This window comes from Phyllostomus discolor, chromosome 3, assembly GCF_004126475.2.
Source record: "Phyllostomus discolor isolate MPI-MPIP mPhyDis1 chromosome 3, mPhyDis1.pri.v3, whole genome shotgun sequence".
NCBI lineage: Eukaryota > Metazoa > Chordata > Mammalia > Chiroptera > Phyllostomidae > Phyllostomus > Phyllostomus discolor.
The window spans coordinates 135,524,329-135,544,448 of NC_040905.2; the positions used below are offsets into that span (position 1 = coordinate 135,524,329).

Below are 20,120 nucleotides of genomic sequence, written 5' to 3' on the forward strand. Positions count from 1 at the left end.
TCTACTTTGCATGTTTTAAAATGTCCATAATCAGACTTCTGGCCAAGATAGAGGCATAGGTAGAGACACTGTGCATCCTCCCATAACCAAAATAAGGACAACAAAAATTTAGAAACAAAATAACAACCAATACTGACAGAAAACTGAATTGTATGAAGGTCCGACAACCAAGGAGTTAAAGTAGACACATTCATCCAGACCGGAAGGAGGGGCAGAGTCTGATGACTGGGAAGAGAGGGGTCAGGGCAAAAAAAAGAAAGTGGTGGCTGGCAGACCCTGGGTGGTCCCACATTCCCATGGAGATAAACCAGGCGAAACTGGGGAGCAAGACAGACCACACAACCAAGGGTTCCAGTGCAGGGAAATAAGGCTTCAAAACACTGACTAAAAACACCTGTGGGGGTTGCTGGGCGAGACTCCCAGACTCATAGGAGAGTTCATTGGCGAAACCCACAGAGTCCTAGAAAGTATACAAACCCACCCACCCAGGAATTAGCACGAGAAGGGCCCAGTTTCCTTGGGGGAAGCAGCGGAAGGGACTGAAATATAGCAAAGAGCAGAGCAAGCGCCATTGTTCCCTCTTGGACCCCGCCCCCACATACAGTGTCACAATCCAGCAATGTAGGTTACCCTGACCCAGTGAACACCTAAGGCTCCACCCCTCACTATGTAACAGGAGCATCAAGACAAAAAACAATGGCTCAAACGAAAGAACAGATCAAAGTTCCAGAAAAAATACAACTAAGTGACGAAGAGATAGCCAACCTATCAGATGCACAGTAGGTCAAAACACTGGTGATCAAGATGCTCACAGAATTGGTTGAATATGGTTGCAAATTACATGAAAAAATGAAGGCCATGCTAAGTGAAATAAAGGAAAATGTACAGGGAACCAATAGTGATGGGAAGGAAACTGGGACTCAAATCAATGGAGTGGACCAGAAGAAAGAAAGAAACAACCAAACAGAAAAGAATGGAGAAATAAGAATTCAAAAAAGTGAGGAGAGGCTTAGGAACCTCCAGGACATCTTTAAACATTCCAACATCCGAATTACAGGGGTACCAGAAGGAGAAGAGGAAGAGTAACAAGTGGAAAGTTATTTGAACGAATAATGAAGGAGAACTTCCCCAATCTGGCAAAGGAAATAGACTGCCAGGCAGTCCAGAAAGCTCAGAGAGTCCCAAAAATGTTGGACCCAAGGAGGAACACACCAAGGCACATCATAATTACATTAGCCAAGGTAAAAATGAAGGAGAGGATCCTAGAAGCAGCAAGAGATAAGGAGACAGTTACCTACAAAGGAGTTCCCATCAGACTTTCAGCTGATCTCTTAAAAGAGACCTCACAGGCAAGAAGAGGCTGCAAAGAAGTATTCCAAGTCATGAAAGGCAAGGACCTACATCCAAGATTGCTCTATCCAGCAAAGCTTTTATTTAGAATGGAAGGGCAGATAAAGTGCTTCCCAGATAAGGTCAAGTTCAAGGAGTTCATCATCACCAAGCCCTTATTTTATGAAATGTTAAAGGGACGTATCTAAAAAAAAAGAAGACAAAAAACACATACAGTAAAATGACAGCGAACTCACAATTATTAACAGCCACACCTAAAACAAAAACAAAAACAAACTAAACAATCAACTAGAACAGGAACAGCACCACAGAAATGGAGATCACATGGAGGGTTAGCAACAGGGGAGTGGGAGAAGAAGAGAGGGGGGAAAAGGTGTAGAGAATAAGTAGCATAGATGGTAGGTAGAAAATAGACGGGGGGAGGGTAAGAATAGTATGGGAAATGTAGAAGCTAAAATAAGTATGACACATGGACATGAACTAAAGGGGGGGAATGTCCATGGGAGACATGGGAGTGAGAGGATGTGCAGGGTGGAGGGGAGTAAAGGGGGAAAATGGGACAACTGTAATAGCATAATCAATAAAGTATATTTAAAAAATAAAATAAAATGTCCATAATCAAAGTAATAAATAAATAACATTTTTAATGTCAAAATCCCCTTCTAAAATTACGTAGCTTTCCCAGGCTCCCCGCATCAATAAAGGGTACTGAGACTCAAGCTCAGATTTTTATGGTTGTTTTCCAAAAATCTTCCAGTCCAGAGTTCTTGGGACCTCTGGCCACCACTTCCCAGGTATCTAAAGGTAAATGCCAATGAAAGGACAGTGCCAAAGGTATTCATGGGATATCAGATATCTTGCTTTCAATGAATCCCAGTAACCTTTACACACTGTATCTCAGTGAGTACTGAGGGTTAAATTCAGAGATGTAAAAGAATGTTGAGTAAGAATGCAGTGCTTGCCATCAGCTTACCTGTTGGAGGTCTCCTGTGGAGACGCTAAGGATGAGGGTTGGGATAATCATGAAACAGGCATTGTAAAACAGCACTCCATACTTCCCTAGCTCCTGCGAAAACAAAGAAAACTCCACTTGATTTTAGAAATGTGAAGCATCAACTTTCCATTCATAAACCATTTAGGCAGTTACAAAATGCATCTTGACCAACTCTGTATTGGACTATTTTCAGCAACTCTCTAGTGCAAAATGCTTCCTTTCAGGTATACTGTAATCTCAGAATAAATATTTAGTTCACACAAAAATGACCAATAAAATGGTTGGAGATGGGTGGCCTCCAAGGTTCCACCCTTCTTTTGATATTCTAATTTTTTTAAAGCATGATTTTCAAAATAGAAAACCTAGAACAAAATAAAAAAAACTAAAAAATCTTAATATGAATAGAACTCCTTAAAAACATCTGTGCTTTCTATTAAAGAACAGCAGGGTTAAAACACTAGATACCTCATTTCCAATCTTCCATAAAGTTACTTTTCATTAAAACAGCTACACCACTTTTCATAAAGGGTGACATATTGTGATTCCCAAAAGGCAACAAAACTGTTTTTGTAAAAGTGCCACCATTAAAAAACAAATGGCTGAGCAGAATATAAAAACAGCTCCTAGAAATAAGCCTATCTATCCATCAGACGAAACCCCTCACTTGACACAAAGGACTTGGTACAAAGAACCGTATGTCTGGCTCATTCTCCTGCACTTCCAGAACAGCTGGGGTTGGGGTGAGGGCTGGGGGTGGCACCTCAGCAGAAAAGCTCATCTGCCCACCACTCCTCAGGACTGTGAGAGGCAGTTACTGCTGGACAGGACCTTATAAATTACCCACTCCAATCATCTCATCCACAGATGAAGAAACTGAGGTTTGAAGAAGTTCAAGTTCAAAGTCACAATGACCACCAGTCAGCAACAAAATTTGGAACTGGAACCCTTATTTCCAGACTCTCAAGCTGGAGTTGCTCTCAGACTTCAACCTGGTCACTGATGATGGTGGTATAAAAAACTGTTATTAATTTGCCTTTCATAATAATCCCTTTTATATATTCTGATTTTGCATCAACAACAGTGGCATCTTTTCCCATCCTATCTAATTTTCCACCAAAAGTTTGCAAGACAAGGAGTAACAAGAAACTCTATAGACAAGGTCACTGAAAATAAATTAGTGACATTATGTAAATTACATTACATGCCAACTTTACAAATTCATTTTATTTTTTCTTGTAATTTCAGGGGCCAGATGGCAAAGCCTAAAAGACATATGAGTGAAGATGTGGTACCTTTGGGTCCATTTTCTGTTTGGTATAAACTCCATTCGCTGCCGTAAAGATATCATTCAGGAATACAAAAATATAGCCTTCCAGGTTAAAGGCAAGGTCAGAACTGAGAGAGAGAACACAAAAGGAAGACTATTCAGAAACTCACATGTTGGCCTCAAAAATCTGCCTGCTTCATCTTCCCCCAGTCATAGCCAATGGTGATGCTAGTAACTACCTTCCTCTGGTATAGCTTCCCCCTCAGCAGTGGTGAATGGTTAATTCCTCTGCTTTGCCTCCAGACAAAAACAGAACCAGGCCATCATGCGGCTTCCACTTAATCACCAATGGCTTAGAACCAGAGGACATTAAGCATCTTATTTTTACTGCAAAGTCCTTTCATTTGCTAACTGATAAATCGACAGTAATCGCTGAGCTCTGCTTTTCTAAGGGGAATGACTTACACAACACACTGAGCAGCAGTTGCTTATTGTAGTAAATAGGGCCATCCCCAGGGTGCAGCCCTGTGGAGACAGCTGGGCAGTGACTGGGGCAAGAGGGGTCATTTGAGAAACTGACACCTACATCTGGTGCCCAAACAGTCACATTGTCCTTCTCTGAGCCTCCTCTAAGGCTCCCTCCTTCCCATCCTTGTGAAACATCTCTTCAATTTTTACTTTAAATAAATAATACTAGTATAAAAATATTTGGGGGGGATGTGATATAGGGAGGAAACAGAACAACAGCTTAGCCAAGATGTGATTCATCCACCTGCACATGACCTTGCAGACATTATAAGACCAATGTCATAATTCATAAATATACATTGCCTAGGAGGTGTCCTCTACCCCCCCACAGGTTCAGTGACTGGAAGCCTGTGGATCTAATTGACAAAAGACACATGAACAGTAAAAAAAAAAAATACAAATTATAGTCAATATTTTATACATACAGGAGTTCACAGAGAAGTGAAACTCAAAGAAGCTGTTCAATTCTGGGGCTGATATGCCATTTTAACAAAGAGGGTTTAGGTTTTGAGGAACAAATTATGGGAAAGGGACTAGGGATTATATGGGGGAAACTACCAGAAGATAAGTGTTATTTTAGTTAGGTCTGTTTATGCTGACTCTCACCTTCAGTGACAAGAACTGCTTTCCTGTCTCCGGGTCCAGGAAAGGGGACACCTTCACAAAGAGAAATTTATGATCTGCTTTTAGGCAGAAAAGGGAGGGCAGAGATCCCTACATTTGTTGATTCTCAATTACCTTCAGCTCAAAACAATGTTTATGCCAAAGTGGCATATTTTGGAACAGCATATCCTGATCCCCTTCAATATGAAAATAAGATTATTTCTAATCAAAGAGAAGAAAGTAGAGAGAGGCAAAAACCACATCAAGATCTGTACACAATTTAAACCAGATTTTGCTTGAAGCTTCCACTGGCATTATTATCTATATATATTTTTGGAAATGTAAGTTAATTTTAGATCATCACTATCAGAATTCTTTGGCTCTCTCACAGAAATAGAATCTCTCAAAATGAGGATTCAAACCTCCTGCCTACTCACATTAGGCTCAATGATTGAAAGTTGGCCATTTCCTTAACTAACAAAGAGCAGAATGAACAAAACAGCCAGGAGGTTTCTAGAGGAATGAAGGGAGGTGCTTACTTCCTCAGAGAGCCTGAGGGAAATTCCCAGAGTTCTCAGTTCTTTCTCTGGGGATTGGGGGAGTAGGGGCCAGGGAAGTTCCAAACATCATTTATTTAGGCCAGTAGTGAAAGCACAGAAGTTTGAGAAGAATTTTTTTAATTAATTTATTTATTTATTTTCAGAGAGGTTAAGGAAGAGAGAAGAAACATCAATGTGTGGTTGCCTCTTGCGTGCCCCCTACGGGGGACCTAGCCCACAACCCAGGCATGTGCCCTAGACTGGGAATTTAACCAGCAAACCTTTGGTTCACAGGTCTGCACTGAGTCCGCTGAGCCACATCAGCCAGGGCTGAGAGGAATTTACTTGTTTATAAATGAGCAGATTCATGGTTAAGCCTTGTGGTTGTCATTTAGGGCTGTTCAGACATTCTATTTCAACTTTTTTCTGACTTGCTTTGGCAAATAAAATGTAAGAGGAATTAACACCTCACTCCAGGGCCAAAGCTTGCAGAGTGAGTGCACAGTTCTCCACATGCCCTCTTCCAGCGTGAATACATAAGAAGCCCCCTTTGAGGCAGGGTCCCATCAAACTGGATCCCTGAGCAGCTACACTGAGCAGAGCACACACACAGCATTAACTGGTATTGGTTTGCATAAGAGGTGTGAGCAGAATACATTTGACATGTTAAACAACTGATATGAAATGTGGGAGCTGTTTGTTACAGCAGCATTAACTGGCTGATCCAACTGAGTCCATTCTAGGATTACTGACATTTGGATGAGTTAATTTCTGTGAGAGGAGAGAAGGGTGGGGTTTCAGCTGACCTACAGCTAAAAACTGTACTTGTTACCCACCAGGATGTTCTCCATTCTGTGGGTGCTGACAAAGGGGCAAGTTGAGAATTACTATTCCAAGCTGGCTCTTAGGTAAAACCAGCTACCCTTCTAGCTCATTAGAGTATCACATATATTAAATAAGATGAATTTCTACTAACTGGTTCTGGAATGTGCTTATACACACACAGCTCCTGAAGTGCTATTCTTCACCAAAGACTTACAGACTTGTTTATAAACCATTTTTTTGTAAAAGTCTTCAACTGGCTCTAAGTCAATGGTTTTCAAATTGAGCTCGAAGAAATATAGAAGAGAGAGGCTACCCAGGAGAGATCCCCAGGGTGCAGTGAGGGCAGAGAGCTTGAGAACTTACAACAGAACACCTCCCTTTTTTAGCTATTTTATTCATCTGATTTTGTTTTTGTTTTAGTCATGAAAAGTCTTCATGACTAAAACAGGCTCTGAGTGCTGCTGCTTGCTGTCTGTACTGGCACATACCACAGGGAGGGAATACAGGGCTGACACCAGGGCCCAGCTTCCAAGGGGCTGACCTCCGCTTCCGCCAGGACTGGGGAGGAGCGAGATATACGTGAAAGCATAAATAATAAACTGTGGTCTTTGTCACCATTTGGTGTGCTATATTTTTTAAGTATATTTCTTTAGGTTATTCTCTGTCCACCAACTAGAATGGAAGTTCTATGAAGGCAAGGATTCTTGTTTGTTTTGTTAACTGCTGGATTCCCCAGCACCCAGAATGATGCCTGGCACACAGCAAACACTCAGTACATTTTTGTTGACTTTGGCCATGCACTAGTGTAAACCCTAGTTTATTATTACTTCATTCATTTCTCACAAGGAACCTATTAGGTGGATGCTATTCTAATTTCTACTGTACTGCTGAAATAACTGGGCCCAGGGAGGTTGAATAGTTTGTCCTGGCTTATGTAGCTAGTAGGTGAGGTAGCTGGAATAAGATCCCAGATATCCTGGCAGTGCAGCCCACACCCTTATTTAATTCACAAGTAATGATCCAGAACTCTCATTTCTAAATGGGTTAAGGTCACTAGTTTTTTTCTTCCCTTCAGTCAAGTAGCTTTTTCTTTTCTATTATAATCTTTACTTTATAGGTGAGGAAACTGAGGTACAGGCGGGCTGAGAAAGAGCTGACAGAGGCAGGACTAAGTTTTAAACCCAGGTACTGTAACTGCCCACATGCTGTAACCACCATGCTATAAAACATAGGAGTCTGAGTGCCTGCTTTAAAATGCAGTCTCCGAGTTCTCATTCCTGCTCCTGCACATTAGCGAGTAAAGTAGCAGCCATGCACTGGTATTGTTGGCTCCTGTCCCAAACTTTACAAGACATTTCATGAGAGTATTCTGCCTTGGAAATACGGACTTCTAAGGCATCACAGGATGACAAAACAAATCAGCATTCTAGTTGGTATGTACTTAATAAATCTGTTACTCTTCTTAATCAAATGCCTAAGAAGTTTTCAAGCAAAATTTTTATACTGAAGACCAATATTCAGTAATAAAAGTAAACAGTTCATTCCTTTTTTATGAAGAAATGCTGTATTAATATCTTATAATGCTCTCTTTATATATTCTCAGAAACATTCCGGCCAACACGGAATCCAGTTTGACTTTCACAGGAACACCAGAGAGGTTCCCAAACACCAGATTGTCCCTTGGCTGCTCAATTCAACGGCAGCCAGATGGAAAATAAAAAATGAGAATGAGGCTGGGCCTGTTGTCAAACACACAAAGAAGTTATTGAGCAGAAACTGTCCAAAGTCTTACCCAGCTGCTATGACAGCACCGAGAACGATGGCAAAGACACTGACAATGATGTTCAAGGAATACTGTTTCCTGTAATAAATACACAGACGGGCAGATGAGAGACAGACAGTCCAAAGAAAGGAGAGTAAAAAAATATATAGAACATATTTTTACAACAAACTGAATATAAACACTGTTAACAGTTTTATAGCTAAAACTGAACGAATAATGCTTTACCTAGAGAAAGCATTGAAAGTATTTTTTGTAAGTAGATCAGTAAGTCTGACCAAATTTACTGCATTTCCTAAGAACCACCTTAATCTAATTATAAATGCATTTCTCTGTTCTCACTAGAGAGATGCTGAGACAAAATGCAGAACACCTCCTGCTGCTGGTCTAGTTGGTACGTACTTATATCAAGCATCCAAAGATTAAGATAAAACTGGGGCATCATCCAAATTTCACTCCTAAATAACCTTCACAGCAAAATCAGGTATTACCTTTATGAATGGCAGCCTCAATATCCTTATGAAAAATTTCTAACCCAACATTACAAAAACAAACTTATTCTAATGTGACATAATCACTGCATCAGAATGGATTTCCCTGAGTGTCTCCCCTCCTAGCTTATATATACACAGATAATTTTTCCTCTGTATTTCAAAATCAGTGTATATTCCACCTTGCTCAGGAAACAGATTTATATCTGTTTGGGGGTTACTATTTTTTTTAAATAAATTTCTACCACAAACATGTATTATTTGTCTAATATAAAATTATCATTAAAAATCATTCAATAAGTTCATAGGGTATTATGGAAATAGGAGACTATTTTTAAGATAATAAATTATTTGTCCTAAAGTTATTGCTACTAGCGATTCAAATCAACTATTTGGAAAGAAGACTAGATACTGAGAATTTGCTAGGTAAAAATACTGCAGGAAAGGGGAAACAGGACATCAGAGGAATGGAGGAAAAAACAAAAATCACCCAAGTATGATGGTTTCCAAGAGTAAAGTGAGTGGAATGGTAAATTTCCTGAGCACGGTGAACATCGGCAAGCTGTCAGGAAAAGATTTAAGAAAAATAACATCAGGCACAAAAAGAAATTTTAACATGTTTCCCATTTTTAATTAAGGCACTAATTTTCCAAATTAAATATGAGGAATTGACCTAATTCTCATGTATACTACTAACAAATCATGTTAAATAATTTAAAAATGGGAAATTAAATAACTTTAGTCACTTTCATCTATTAACTATTTAAAAGAACATAATATCCAACTACTACAAAATTGTGCTAAACTAGTCCACAAGGTGAACCAGTACACCATTTGGCAAAACACATTGGGGCTACATACATCAAGAGTCATTAAATGGGCCTAACCCTGGACCTAATTACTTCTTGTTGGGAGACTTATCTTAGGTAATCAACCAAAGAAAAGAACAAAACATGTGTACAAAAGTGTTCACTGCAGTAGTATCTTTGGGAAAAACATCAGAAACAACAAAATGTCAGACAACAAAGCAATGATTAAATAAATTATGATAAATACACTGAGGAAACATTGTATGTGATAACTTTACCACTATTAGAAAACATCAAATAAAACAAGGAAGATACAAAATTATGTAGAGCCTACAACTATAACAAAGTACATTCTGTATATTTTTTTAAAAGACTAAAAATGAATATTTAAAACAGTGTGCTAGCAGGTAGAATTACCAGTCATTTTTCCTCCAAAACTTTATGTAATGAGGTTACATTCAATGCTTTAAAAAAACACTTCCACTGCCCTGGCTGGTGTAGCTCAGTGGATGGAGCACAGGCTGCGAACCAAAGTGTTGCAGGTTCGATTCCCAGTCAGAGCACATGCCTGGGTTGCAGGCCATGACCCCCAGTAACCGCACATTGATATTTCTCTCTCTCTATCTCCCTCCCTTCCCTCTCTAAAAATTAATTAATTAATTAATTAATTTTTTTAAAAAACACTTCCACCAACTCTTAAAACCCAGAGATTCTAGGACACAGCTCAGTGCACAGCCAACAGACTGCCAGGGTTGGGACAGCCCACCTCCACCTGCTTCCAGATGGGCCCCTCAGAAGGTGGTGGCTTTGGAAAGGAAAGTCAGAATCACAACCCAGAGGGGGAGTGGCCAGCTCCTCCGGACCACACCTGAGACCTGAGATTTAATGTTAACAGTGGCACTACAACCAGAGACCAAGTGTGAACTTTATGTTCACACTTAAAGATTTCTTATAAGAGCTTAATCTCTTGGGCAGGAAAGGGGAGAGGGTCAAAGGTTCTTTCTGAGTCTTTTGTTTCTTAATAAACAGCTTAAAATAAAAAAAAAGATATGAGACTGGTTTGAATTGTCTTTGTCAAAGCATTCAACTTAAAAGTCTTGTTACTTTCAATTAACTTCAAAAAATATTTTTAGATAATGCCTTTTAAAAGCAGGTAAGATATACTTAGTGATCAAAGGTATGATTTTTCCCTCCTAAGACCAAAAATAGGACCAGGAGGTTCTCACTCACCACTAAGTGTATTCACCATTGTACTGGAGGGTCTAGACAAGGCAATTAAGCAAGGTGGGAAAGAAAACATACAGTTTGGAAAGGAAGAAATAAAGTCACCTTTATTTGCAGATGACATATATAGAAAAGCCTAAGGAACTCATTTAAAAATTATTATAGCCCTGACCAGTGTGTCTCAGTTGGTTGGGCATCATCCCTCAAAGTGAAAGATGCTGGTTCAATTCCCAGTCAGGGCATATGCCTGAGTTTTGGGTTCAGTCCCAGAAGGTCATGTGCAAGAGACAACTGATCAGTGTTTCTCTGTCACTTTGATATTTGTCTCCCACATCAATGCTTCTCTCCCATTCTTTCTCCCTACCTTCCCCTCTCTCAAATAAATAAATGAATAAATTACTACAAATTACTACAATTAATGAGAATTAAGGAAGTATGCAGGAAACAAACGAATATTTAAAAAACAGTTGTATTTATATTCATTAGCAATAAGCAATCCAAAAGGAAACTAAAACAATTCCACTTATGATAGCATCAAAGACAACAAAATTCACCCTAGCTGGTGTAGCTCAGTGGACTGAGTGCTGGTCTGCAAAGCAAAGGGTCACTGGTTCGATTCCCAGTCAGGGCATGTTCCTGGGTTGCAGGCCAGATCCAGCCAGGTCTGGCCAGGTCTGTGGTGGGGGGCCTGCAAGAGGCAACTACACATTGATGTTTTTCTCCCTCTCTTTCTGCCTCCCTTCTACTCTCTCTAAAAACAAATAAAATCTAAAAAAGAAAGAAAGAAAGAAATCCTCACAATAACGGTCAATTATTTTCAACAAGGGTGCCAAGACAATATACAACAGGGAAAGGACAGTCTTTTGAACACATGATGCTGGGACAAGTAAACATCAATTTTTCACCTAATGGGTTTAGTATCCATTGATGATGATTATCTAGACCCATTATTTCACTACAAAGTGTAAAATGATGGTTTTTTAACTATATTACCCCTTCTGTATTTATTGTATAAACTTCTTCAATAAGTATAAATTTTCACCATTTCACATAGGAAAGGCAGGATAAGAGAATCATTTATAAATGTTCAGAGAAATAACAGTGTTCTGTCATCTTCATTGGTAACCAATGAGAGTTGTTTCTGTTTGTTTTTTTGCTCTCATGAATTTACAAATTTTCATTTGCTTGATGCAAGTCTTTTATCAGATATGTATTTGCAAATATTTTCTCTCAGTCTGTGGCTTGTCGTTTCATTCTCTTAACATAGTCTTTAGGAACAAATGCTTTAAATTTTAATGAAGTTCTGCTTTCATTTTTTTCTTTCATGGGTTGTGCTTTTGGTATTGTATCTAAAAACTCATTGTCAAACCCAAGGTCATCTAGATTTTCTCCTAAGTTTTTTTTCCAGCTTTTTATTTTACAGTTTACATTTAGGTGTATGATCTTTTTAAAGTTAATTTTTGTGAAAGAAGTAAGGCCCATGCCTAGATTCAGTTTTTTATGTGATGTCCAACTGTTTGAGCACCATTTGTTGGAAAGATTCTTTTCTGCTGGTGGGAATGTAAACTGCTATCAACAGAAGGGCTGTCAAGCTCATTTTCACCGGGGGCGGGGGGCCACATCAGCCTCGCAGTTGCCTTCAAAGGGCCAAATGTAATTTTAGGACTGTATAAATGTAACTACTCCTTAACTAGGGGCAAGGAGCTCAGCGCTGCCGCAGGGTAGAAACAAGATACGGGGCCAGATAAAACAGGGAGAAGGGCTGGATTTGGCCCTCCGGACTTGTGTTTGCCACCTGTGTGGTACAGTATGGAGGTTCCTCAAAAAATTAACAATAGAGCTACCATGTGACCCAACACAAGGATATCTACAAAAAAATTTAAAATAGAGCTACCATGTGACCCTTCTTCTGGATATCTACTGAAAAAACTGATAACACTTATTCATAAATATTTGTCTATATATGCTCCTGCATTTATTGCAACATTATTTATAATAGCCAAAACATGAATATAATCTAAATGTCCTTTGACAGAAGACTGGATAAGAATATGTGGTACAGCTTTCAAGGGGTGAAATTCAGCTGGCCAGCAGGGCCACAGAATTTCCATCCTGCAATCATGGCTCAATTTGTCTGTAACCTCACAGAGAAGGGCCCAGTGCTGGTAAATGCTGCTGCAATTTGCTTGAAACCTCGAATGGCCACATTTTGGCACTATGCCAAGGTTCAGCTGCTTCCTCCAGCCCCTGCTGAGATCCTAACAGCTATTCAGAGCTTGAAAAAAGTACTCAGTAGTCAATAGTCAATAGTGCTCAAACTGGTAGTTTCAAACAGCTACCAGTTAAGGAAGCTGTGCTGACTGGTTTGGTGGCGACTGAGGTGTGGATGTGGTTTTACGTCAGCGAGATCATGGGCAAGCATGGCATCACTGGTTATAATGTTTGAAGATCAATCTTTAACATCTATTTCCTTTTGGTTTATTACTTCAATGTCCTTGGACCATGAGTGATCAGAATGGTATTTGAATAAAAAAAAGATATTAAAAAAAAGAATATGTGGTACATACACACAATGAAATAATACTAAGCCTTAAAAAAAAAAAAAAGATAAGCTTTCTGCCGGTGGACGCCGCTGAGTAAGCATCGTTGAAGTTCTCTCTTCTGCAGTCGTCATATCTAAGTCAGAGTCTCCCAAAGAGCCGGAACAGCTACAGAAGCTCTTTATCGGAGGTTTGAGCTTTGAAACAACAGATGAGAGTCTGAGGAGTCATTTTAAGCAATGGGGAACGCTCACAGACTGTGTGGTGATGAGAGATCCAAACAGCAAGCGCTCCAGAGGCTTTGGGTTTGTCACATATGCCACTGTGGAGGAGGTGGATGCAGCCATGAATGCAAGGCCACACAAGGTGGATGGAAGAGTTGTGGAACCAAACAGGGCTGTCTCAAGAGAAGGTTCTCAAAGACCGGGTGCCCGCTTAACTGTGAAAAAGATTTTCGTTGGTGGTATTAAAGAAGACACTGAAGAACATCACCTAAGAGATTATTTTGAACAGTGTGGGAAAGTTGAAGTGATTGAAATCATGACTGACTGAGGCAGTGGCAAAAAGAGAGGCTTCGCTTTTTAACCTTTGATGACCATGACTCTGTCGACAAAATTGTCATTCAGAAATACCATACTGTAAATGGCCACAACTGTGAAGTAAGGAAAGCCCTATCTAAGCAAGAGATGGCTAGTGCTTCATCCAGCCAAAGAGGTCGAAGTGGTTCTGGAAACTTCAGAGGTGGTGGTGGAGGTGGATTTGGTGGGAATGACAACTTTGGTCGTGGAGGAAACTTCAGTGGTCGAGGTGGCTTTGGTGGTAGCTGTGGTGGTGGTGGATATGGTGGCAGTGGGGATGACTATAATGGATTTGGTAATGATGGAAGCAACTTTGGAGGTGGTGGAAGCTACAATGATTTTGGCAATTACAACAATCAATCTTCAAATTTTGGACCCATGAAAGGAGGAAACTTTGGAGGCAGAAGCTCTGGCCCCTATGGTGGTAGAGGCCAATACTTTGCCAAACCATGAAACCAAGGTGGCTATGGTGGTTCCAGCAGCAGCAGAGGCTATGGCAGTGGCAGAAGGTTTTAATTATGCCAGGAAACAAAGCTTAGCAGGAGAGGAGGGCCAGAGAAGTGACAGGGAAGCTACAGGTTACAACAGATTTGTGAACTCAGCCAAGCACAGTGGTGGCAGGGCCTAGCTGCTACAAAGAAGACATGTTTTAGTCAATACTCATGTGAATGGGCAAAAAAACTCGAGGACTGTATTTGTGACCAATTGTATAACAGGTTATTTTAGTTTCTGTTCTATGGAAAGTGTAAAGCATTCCAACAAAGGGTTTTTAATGCAGTTTTTTTTTCCTTTTTGCACCCATGCTATTGATTGCTAAATGTAATAGTCTGATCATGATGCTGAATAAATGTGTCTTTAAAAAAAATAAAGATAAAACACTGCCACTTGCAACAACATGGAGAAATCTTAAGTGAAATAAGTCAGATGGAAAAGGACAAGAACCATATGGTTTCACTCATATGTACAATATAAAACAAAAAAGCAACAAATGGGGAAACAAAACAAACAAAAAACTCCTAGATATAGCCCTGACCAGTGTGGCTCAGTTGGTTGGGCGTCATCCTGAAGCAGGAGACAGCATAGGAAGAACTCTGAGATTGCAATATTTATCACCCTGGTTGCCAGGAAACGCCCTTTACCAATTAGGTAGAATAAATGGTAAACCAAGGCAGGGAGGAGGAAGGAGACAAGTCTCACATGCTAACTCAGCAGTCCTAAGCCTGTTCTGATAATATTGCCAGGTGTTTCAATATCACAAGAAACACTATGTTAACAAGAAAGAAAGTCCTTGAAATTCTGTGTAGCATTTCCACTATCTGGGAAAGAAAGCCTTGAAACTGTGCTTTCATCCCAAGGCCTGAATGTGGGAGAGGGTCCCCAGTGCCCAAAGAAAGAGCCCATAAAACAACTTCGGTTAACTGTTTACCTCTGGTCACTATCTGTTTTAGGAGGGAGTCCCTAATGCTTACAAAAACAGCCCATAAATAACTTTGGAAAGTGCCCCAATTTTAATTAACTGTCAGGTATTTGTTTTACAACAAGATGACCAAATAGGGCCTGGAGCAAGATAAGAATTCGGGCTAGCAAACCCCCAGGAAAGCTGGTGCCACATTTACCCATTAATCAATATGTAATTTTTCCCCTCCTATCCCACCAACTATATAAGTCCTGAGAACAAAGGTCTCTGTCTGTCTGTCTGTCTGTCTGTCTCTCTCTCTCTCAGGCTCAGGGTGCTCTTAGCTCTCAGGCCACAGGGCGTCTGGCCACCTGGCCTCAGGCTGCCCAGGGGCTTGCTACTCTGGTCTCCAACCTCTTTTGCTTTTCTCACCCTGCTTTGCCCTGAAACTTTGCCTTTCACCCCCTACTCTACCCAGTCCTGTTCTCTTCCATGGAAGGGAGCCACTAATAAACTGATTACATACTACTAGATTTGCTGATATGTAATTCTTTACATGCATCAGCAAGAAGAACCAGGTCTCTCCCGTCAACAATCCTGCAAAGCTTTAGGTTGCCAGTTCGATTCCAGGTCAGGGCACATGCCAGGGTTGTGGGTCAAGTCCCCAGTTCGGAACACGTGAAAGGCAACTGATTGATGTTTCTCTCCCTCTCTGTCTCCCTCCCTTCCCCTCTCTCTAAATTTAATAAATAAAATCTAAAAAAGAAAACAACTCACAGATACAGACAACAGAATGGTGGTGACCAGAGGGGGAGGGGACTAAGGGGAGGGTAAAGATGGTCAAATACATGGTGAGGGGTGGGAACTAGACACCAGCTGGTAAGTGCACAATAGAGTACATAGATGTTGTATTATAAAGTTGTACATACGAAACTTATATAGTTATTAACCAATGTTACCCCAACAAATTAAAGGTTTTTCAAAAAGATGTTTCTACTAGGGTCACTAAAAAAAAAAGAAACCCTCACATGGGAGGCAGAGACCCCCAATGTGAGAGGTGGCCAGCCGTCATTGCTGACCGAGGGCACTGCCCACAGGAGAACTCAGAACTGGAGAGGGTACATGGTAGCACAGCAATAACATCTACCACAGGAAGCCTCAAAACACATTTGAGGTAATTAAGGAAAAATGACTACCCTGATCTCAGCAGACAACAACAAATCAACTAAAATATGTAACTGAAAACAGTATTTCACTTTTTTTTTCATAACCATACTTGTCCTTTCCGTTCTAAACAAGAGAAAGGCCATTGGCCAAATTTCACACTTCTCCATTTTATATGTCCTTCTCCTTCTGGTCTACCTTCTACCTGCTCTTTTCCGTTCACTATACAAGCAGGTGTCACCCTTTCTACAAATTTCATTATTTATATCTTTGTCACAGATTAGTGACTAGTGTATGTTCATTAGGCTACATATTTCATACCAAGTTTCCTGATTTTATAGGATGGCTGGGTCTTTCTACACTTCCATTTTTATATTTTACAGTTACTTTAAACAAACCTAGTCAATGAAAGGATCCTGAAATAAGTTTAAAGGCAAATTTCAGAAGTATATAGCACACACTTGAAAATAATGTCTGTTATTTCTTTTACCCTGTACCAAACCTGACCTATACCAAATCTGACAGAACATTTCCACTTTTATAAAACTGTGATGAAACCAAAAGTTACACACAACCATGCTTATATACACAGTTCTTCTTGAATAAATCACCCTCTCTGTATCTTGATTCCAAGAGAGTTCACTTTTTGGGGGCAGACTTTGAACATAAACAAAAAAGAGACAGAGAGAGAGAAACAGTTTTTTAACATTTCTAAAAGCACTAACAAATTAAACCCAAAACTCTATCTTATTTTACAAATTATTAAATATTATTGTGTTCTATATGTAGCCCAAGCAATATCTTAAAAAATCAAATGTAGCCTTTGTATACCATCAGAAGCAAACAAGCGAAGGGTCTCCAGTCAATCATTCTCTGGCACTCTACCTTAATCTACTTGTGCTTGATAATCCACTTATGTGGTTTCCAATGTAGAGGAGAGGCAGGGGAAACAGCTTCAATAAAAAAGAAAGAATATTTGGTTAGAATTCCAATAACATATTTTCCTTCATATATAAAAATGGTGACATTCACTCCCCAGCAGTAAGCAAATGCTTCTGAGTTCTTCTCTCTGCAATGAATGTGAATTGTGCAGAATCCAAAACATATTCACACATTTCTCCACATGATCAAAATAGCTAGGTGAGCATTGATATCCATATTCATGGGGGAGCTGGACAGAAACAGAAATCTTGACCTTGCCCACAAAAATAGACTCTGTTCCTAAAGGAAGCCTCTGGACAAGGACCTCTCTTGGTGAGTTAAGGATGGGTGTTTACAGTTCATGCATGAAGTTCAAAAGGCTGTAAAAAGATGTGCAAACTTCTGTATTTCCACACATATATGCACTGCACTCTTCTGGATGAAGGCAAAGTTGGTTCACATCTCACTGGAATGTCACAAGACTGGTGACCCATTCAAAAAGATGTGCATACCAGCCACATTACTTTCAAGTTACTTTGTCTTAAAAGCCAAAATAATTATCTACATAAGTCAAGCAATGCACACCCTCACTCTGTCCTTGAATTAGGTTTACTGAGCTCTGAGCTTTGAATTATATTCAGATTGTCAAGAGGTATACAGTTCAGAACATACTGAAGAAACAAAATGTAAGACCTAGTCTTCCTTAAGTGAAAAATATATATCCTTTCCCATATGATAACTTTTAAGAACTTTTTAACTGACATAATAGTCCATAGCAATCAAGGTGAGTTTAATATTTCTTTTTCCTCTAAAAAGGCATTAAGCATGTAAGTCAGATAAGGTACCCTTTGAAGGGTTTTGAAATAATAAGTACCGTGCTTGAAACATTATAGAACTCTATTATGAGGAGATTTGCACAAGAAAGATTTGAGGAAGAGAGGCTAATAGATCCTCCCCTTTATTCATCAACAGCTATTCAGGTTAACCGCCTACAGCTGACTCAACAATAACACAGCTGGTGATAATACAACTTTAGAGGGTCTTAGGCATTGAAAAGGATCAGTTACCTTCATTTCCATAAATGATTCAAAATAAAAACAATACTGACTTGTAATTTCTGGTAACAGTGGGCTAAATTATTTATGCTAATCCCACTGCTGAAAACAATTTAAAATGCTAGATAAAATAGCATATAAAACCTTCATAAAAGCACAAAAGAACAGGAAAAATAGGCATTCCCAGGGCAAAACTTAAAGAGAAAACAGAAACCCAGAGAGAAACAATAGAAGCCAGATGAGAGCAGAATTTTATCTTCAAAATTCTGCCAAAAAGATTTCTTTCAACCACAAAAGAAAAATTTAGACTTTTTCAGACCAATGAAAACTAGGGGACTTCATCTCTAGCTGTAAATTCTGAAGTAGGTGCTTCAATCAGGAAGCAAATGTGAAGTGTGAGATAAAATGGGAAAGAAAAGCAAAGGAAGCAGTAAATAAATACCTGGGTAAATACTGTGGAAGAAAGGGGGCAATGACCTCAGGGGAGGCCTGCGTGGTGACCTTACAAACACAGAGACCTAAAGTAACCACAAAAGATGGTCTGAAATGAAAACTTATTAACTAAAAACAGTTCATGGCAGGTAGTCATGTGCTAGGTGGGTATTTTTCCCCTAACAGAATCAATCTTTACCTTAGCTGAGCCTGTCTGTTGTCTTTTTATACCTATGATAGCATACCTTTGCAACGTCAAGTTTCCTTTTTCTAGACCCCTCAAAGCACAGGCACTGCACCAGAGGGAGACCACAGATCCCCTCATTGTTACTGTTATCATGTTAATTGTTGACTATTAACTATCCTGTACCCGCCTGTGTAAAAGATGTGTCTATCATTTTACTTTTTATCCAATCCCAGGGGTTTCCCCACTTTGCTTCCTCCCTCCTCCCTAATCACCAGTAGATTTCAGGTAACCCACTTATACCTCCTCTTATACTTGTAATGTAAAAAATAAAGTGCAAGACTGCCATTCTCCTAAGGTTCTGCATCCCAGCAACTGTCATCACTTTGACTCAAATAAACTCACAAAAATTCTCTACAGGTTTGACTGTTATGCTGACAATATGAATAAACATTGGTAGATTTTTTAAAAAGCAAATAAAGTATATTGTGAAATATAAATAAAGGTAGAGTATATATTAAAGTATCTGCTGACAAAAGCACGTAAACTGTGAGGAGAGATAAATGGGTGAAAGGCCTGGCACTGTTGAGGGTCAGGGTACATGTATTAATCACCTTTAGTATGATAAGTTAGTTGTGCCTGTTGTAATTTCCAGGGTAACACTAAAAGCACTGAAACAGAAGTGATCCGGCTCATGTAATTAAACACTTTACATCACCAGAAAGATTTAACTAGGTAAATTTTTTGGCACGTAAAGATATAGCCTCAAAATAAAAACAAAACAAAACGCCTGGCAGAAATACTGAGAGAAATAAACAAATCTACAAACAGAGATGATGGCTGTAACAATATCTCCCTTTCCACATGCTCTTAAAATGTGACTTTGACACTTCCTTCCATGCACAGGGAGGGTCTACATCCCTTCCTCTTAAAATTGGGCAGGGCTATTTAACAAATAATGTAATGCAATGATGCTATGTGACCTCTAAGGCTAGGTCATAAAGAGCAACGCAGTTTGGCACTTCCTTGCTGGAATACTCTCACCCTTGAAGACTTCAGCCAGCATGTAACAATTATGATGACTACCTGAGCCTGCCATCTGTAAAAATGCCCAAACTAGTCTAGATGGGTGACCACATGGAGAGGCCTGAGCTTATCAGAAGAGAGAGATACACAACCAGCCCCCAGCTGCAGTAACCAACCCCAGTCCCATCATTGTTTCAGCTCTGACGTCATCTGTCTGCAACGATAAGGGACTCTAGCCAGAACTGCCCACTTGAGACCTTCCTGAATTCCTTAACCACAGTAACTGAGAAATAATTAAATGATTACTGGGTTGTTGTTGTTGTTTTCCATTTACATATTTTGAAAAAGAAGGCAAGAGAGGGAGAGAAACATCGATCAGCAGCCTCCTGTTCACACCTCAGATGACTGGGGACG

At 39.7% G+C, this 20,120-nt stretch overlaps 3 protein-coding genes across 8 annotated transcripts in view; 2 read left to right on the forward strand and 1 right to left on the reverse strand.

The window, feature by feature from the left end:
• Positions 1-20,120, reverse strand: part of SLC35D2 (solute carrier family 35 member D2) — a 58,469-nt gene that overhangs the window by 17,803 nt on the left and 20,546 nt on the right. For 4 of the 6 annotated variants that reach the window (XM_036021487.1, XM_036021490.1, XM_036021488.1 and 1 more), the window contains 5 exons: positions 16,974-17,041; positions 8,868-8,939; positions 7,899-7,967; positions 3,637-3,739; positions 2,324-2,416 (listed from right to left, as the gene is read on the reverse strand). In XM_036021487.1, the coding sequence (XP_035877380.1) occupies positions 2,324-2,416; positions 3,637-3,739; positions 7,899-7,967; positions 8,868-8,939; positions 16,974-17,041 (405 nt within the window). The remainder of the gene's footprint in view (positions 1-2,323; positions 2,417-3,636; positions 3,740-7,898; positions 7,968-8,867; positions 8,940-16,973; positions 17,042-20,120) is intronic. The other 2 variants (XM_036021491.1, XM_036021489.1) reach the window with 2 other exon arrangements.
• On the forward strand, positions 12,460-12,952 carry LOC114512566 (ATP synthase subunit g, mitochondrial-like). Its single transcript, XM_036021492.1, is given in 2 exon segments — positions 12,460-12,695; positions 12,698-12,952. Coding segments are annotated over 2 exon segments (393 nt in total). The 5' UTR covers positions 12,460-12,461; the 3' UTR covers positions 12,857-12,952.
• On the forward strand, positions 13,047-14,194 carry LOC114512565 (heterogeneous nuclear ribonucleoprotein A1-like; the record flags this gene model as incomplete). Its single annotated transcript, XM_036021493.1, is given in 2 exon segments — positions 13,047-13,524; positions 13,527-14,194. Coding segments are annotated over 2 exon segments (933 nt in total), but the record flags the coding sequence as incomplete, so codon positions are not given.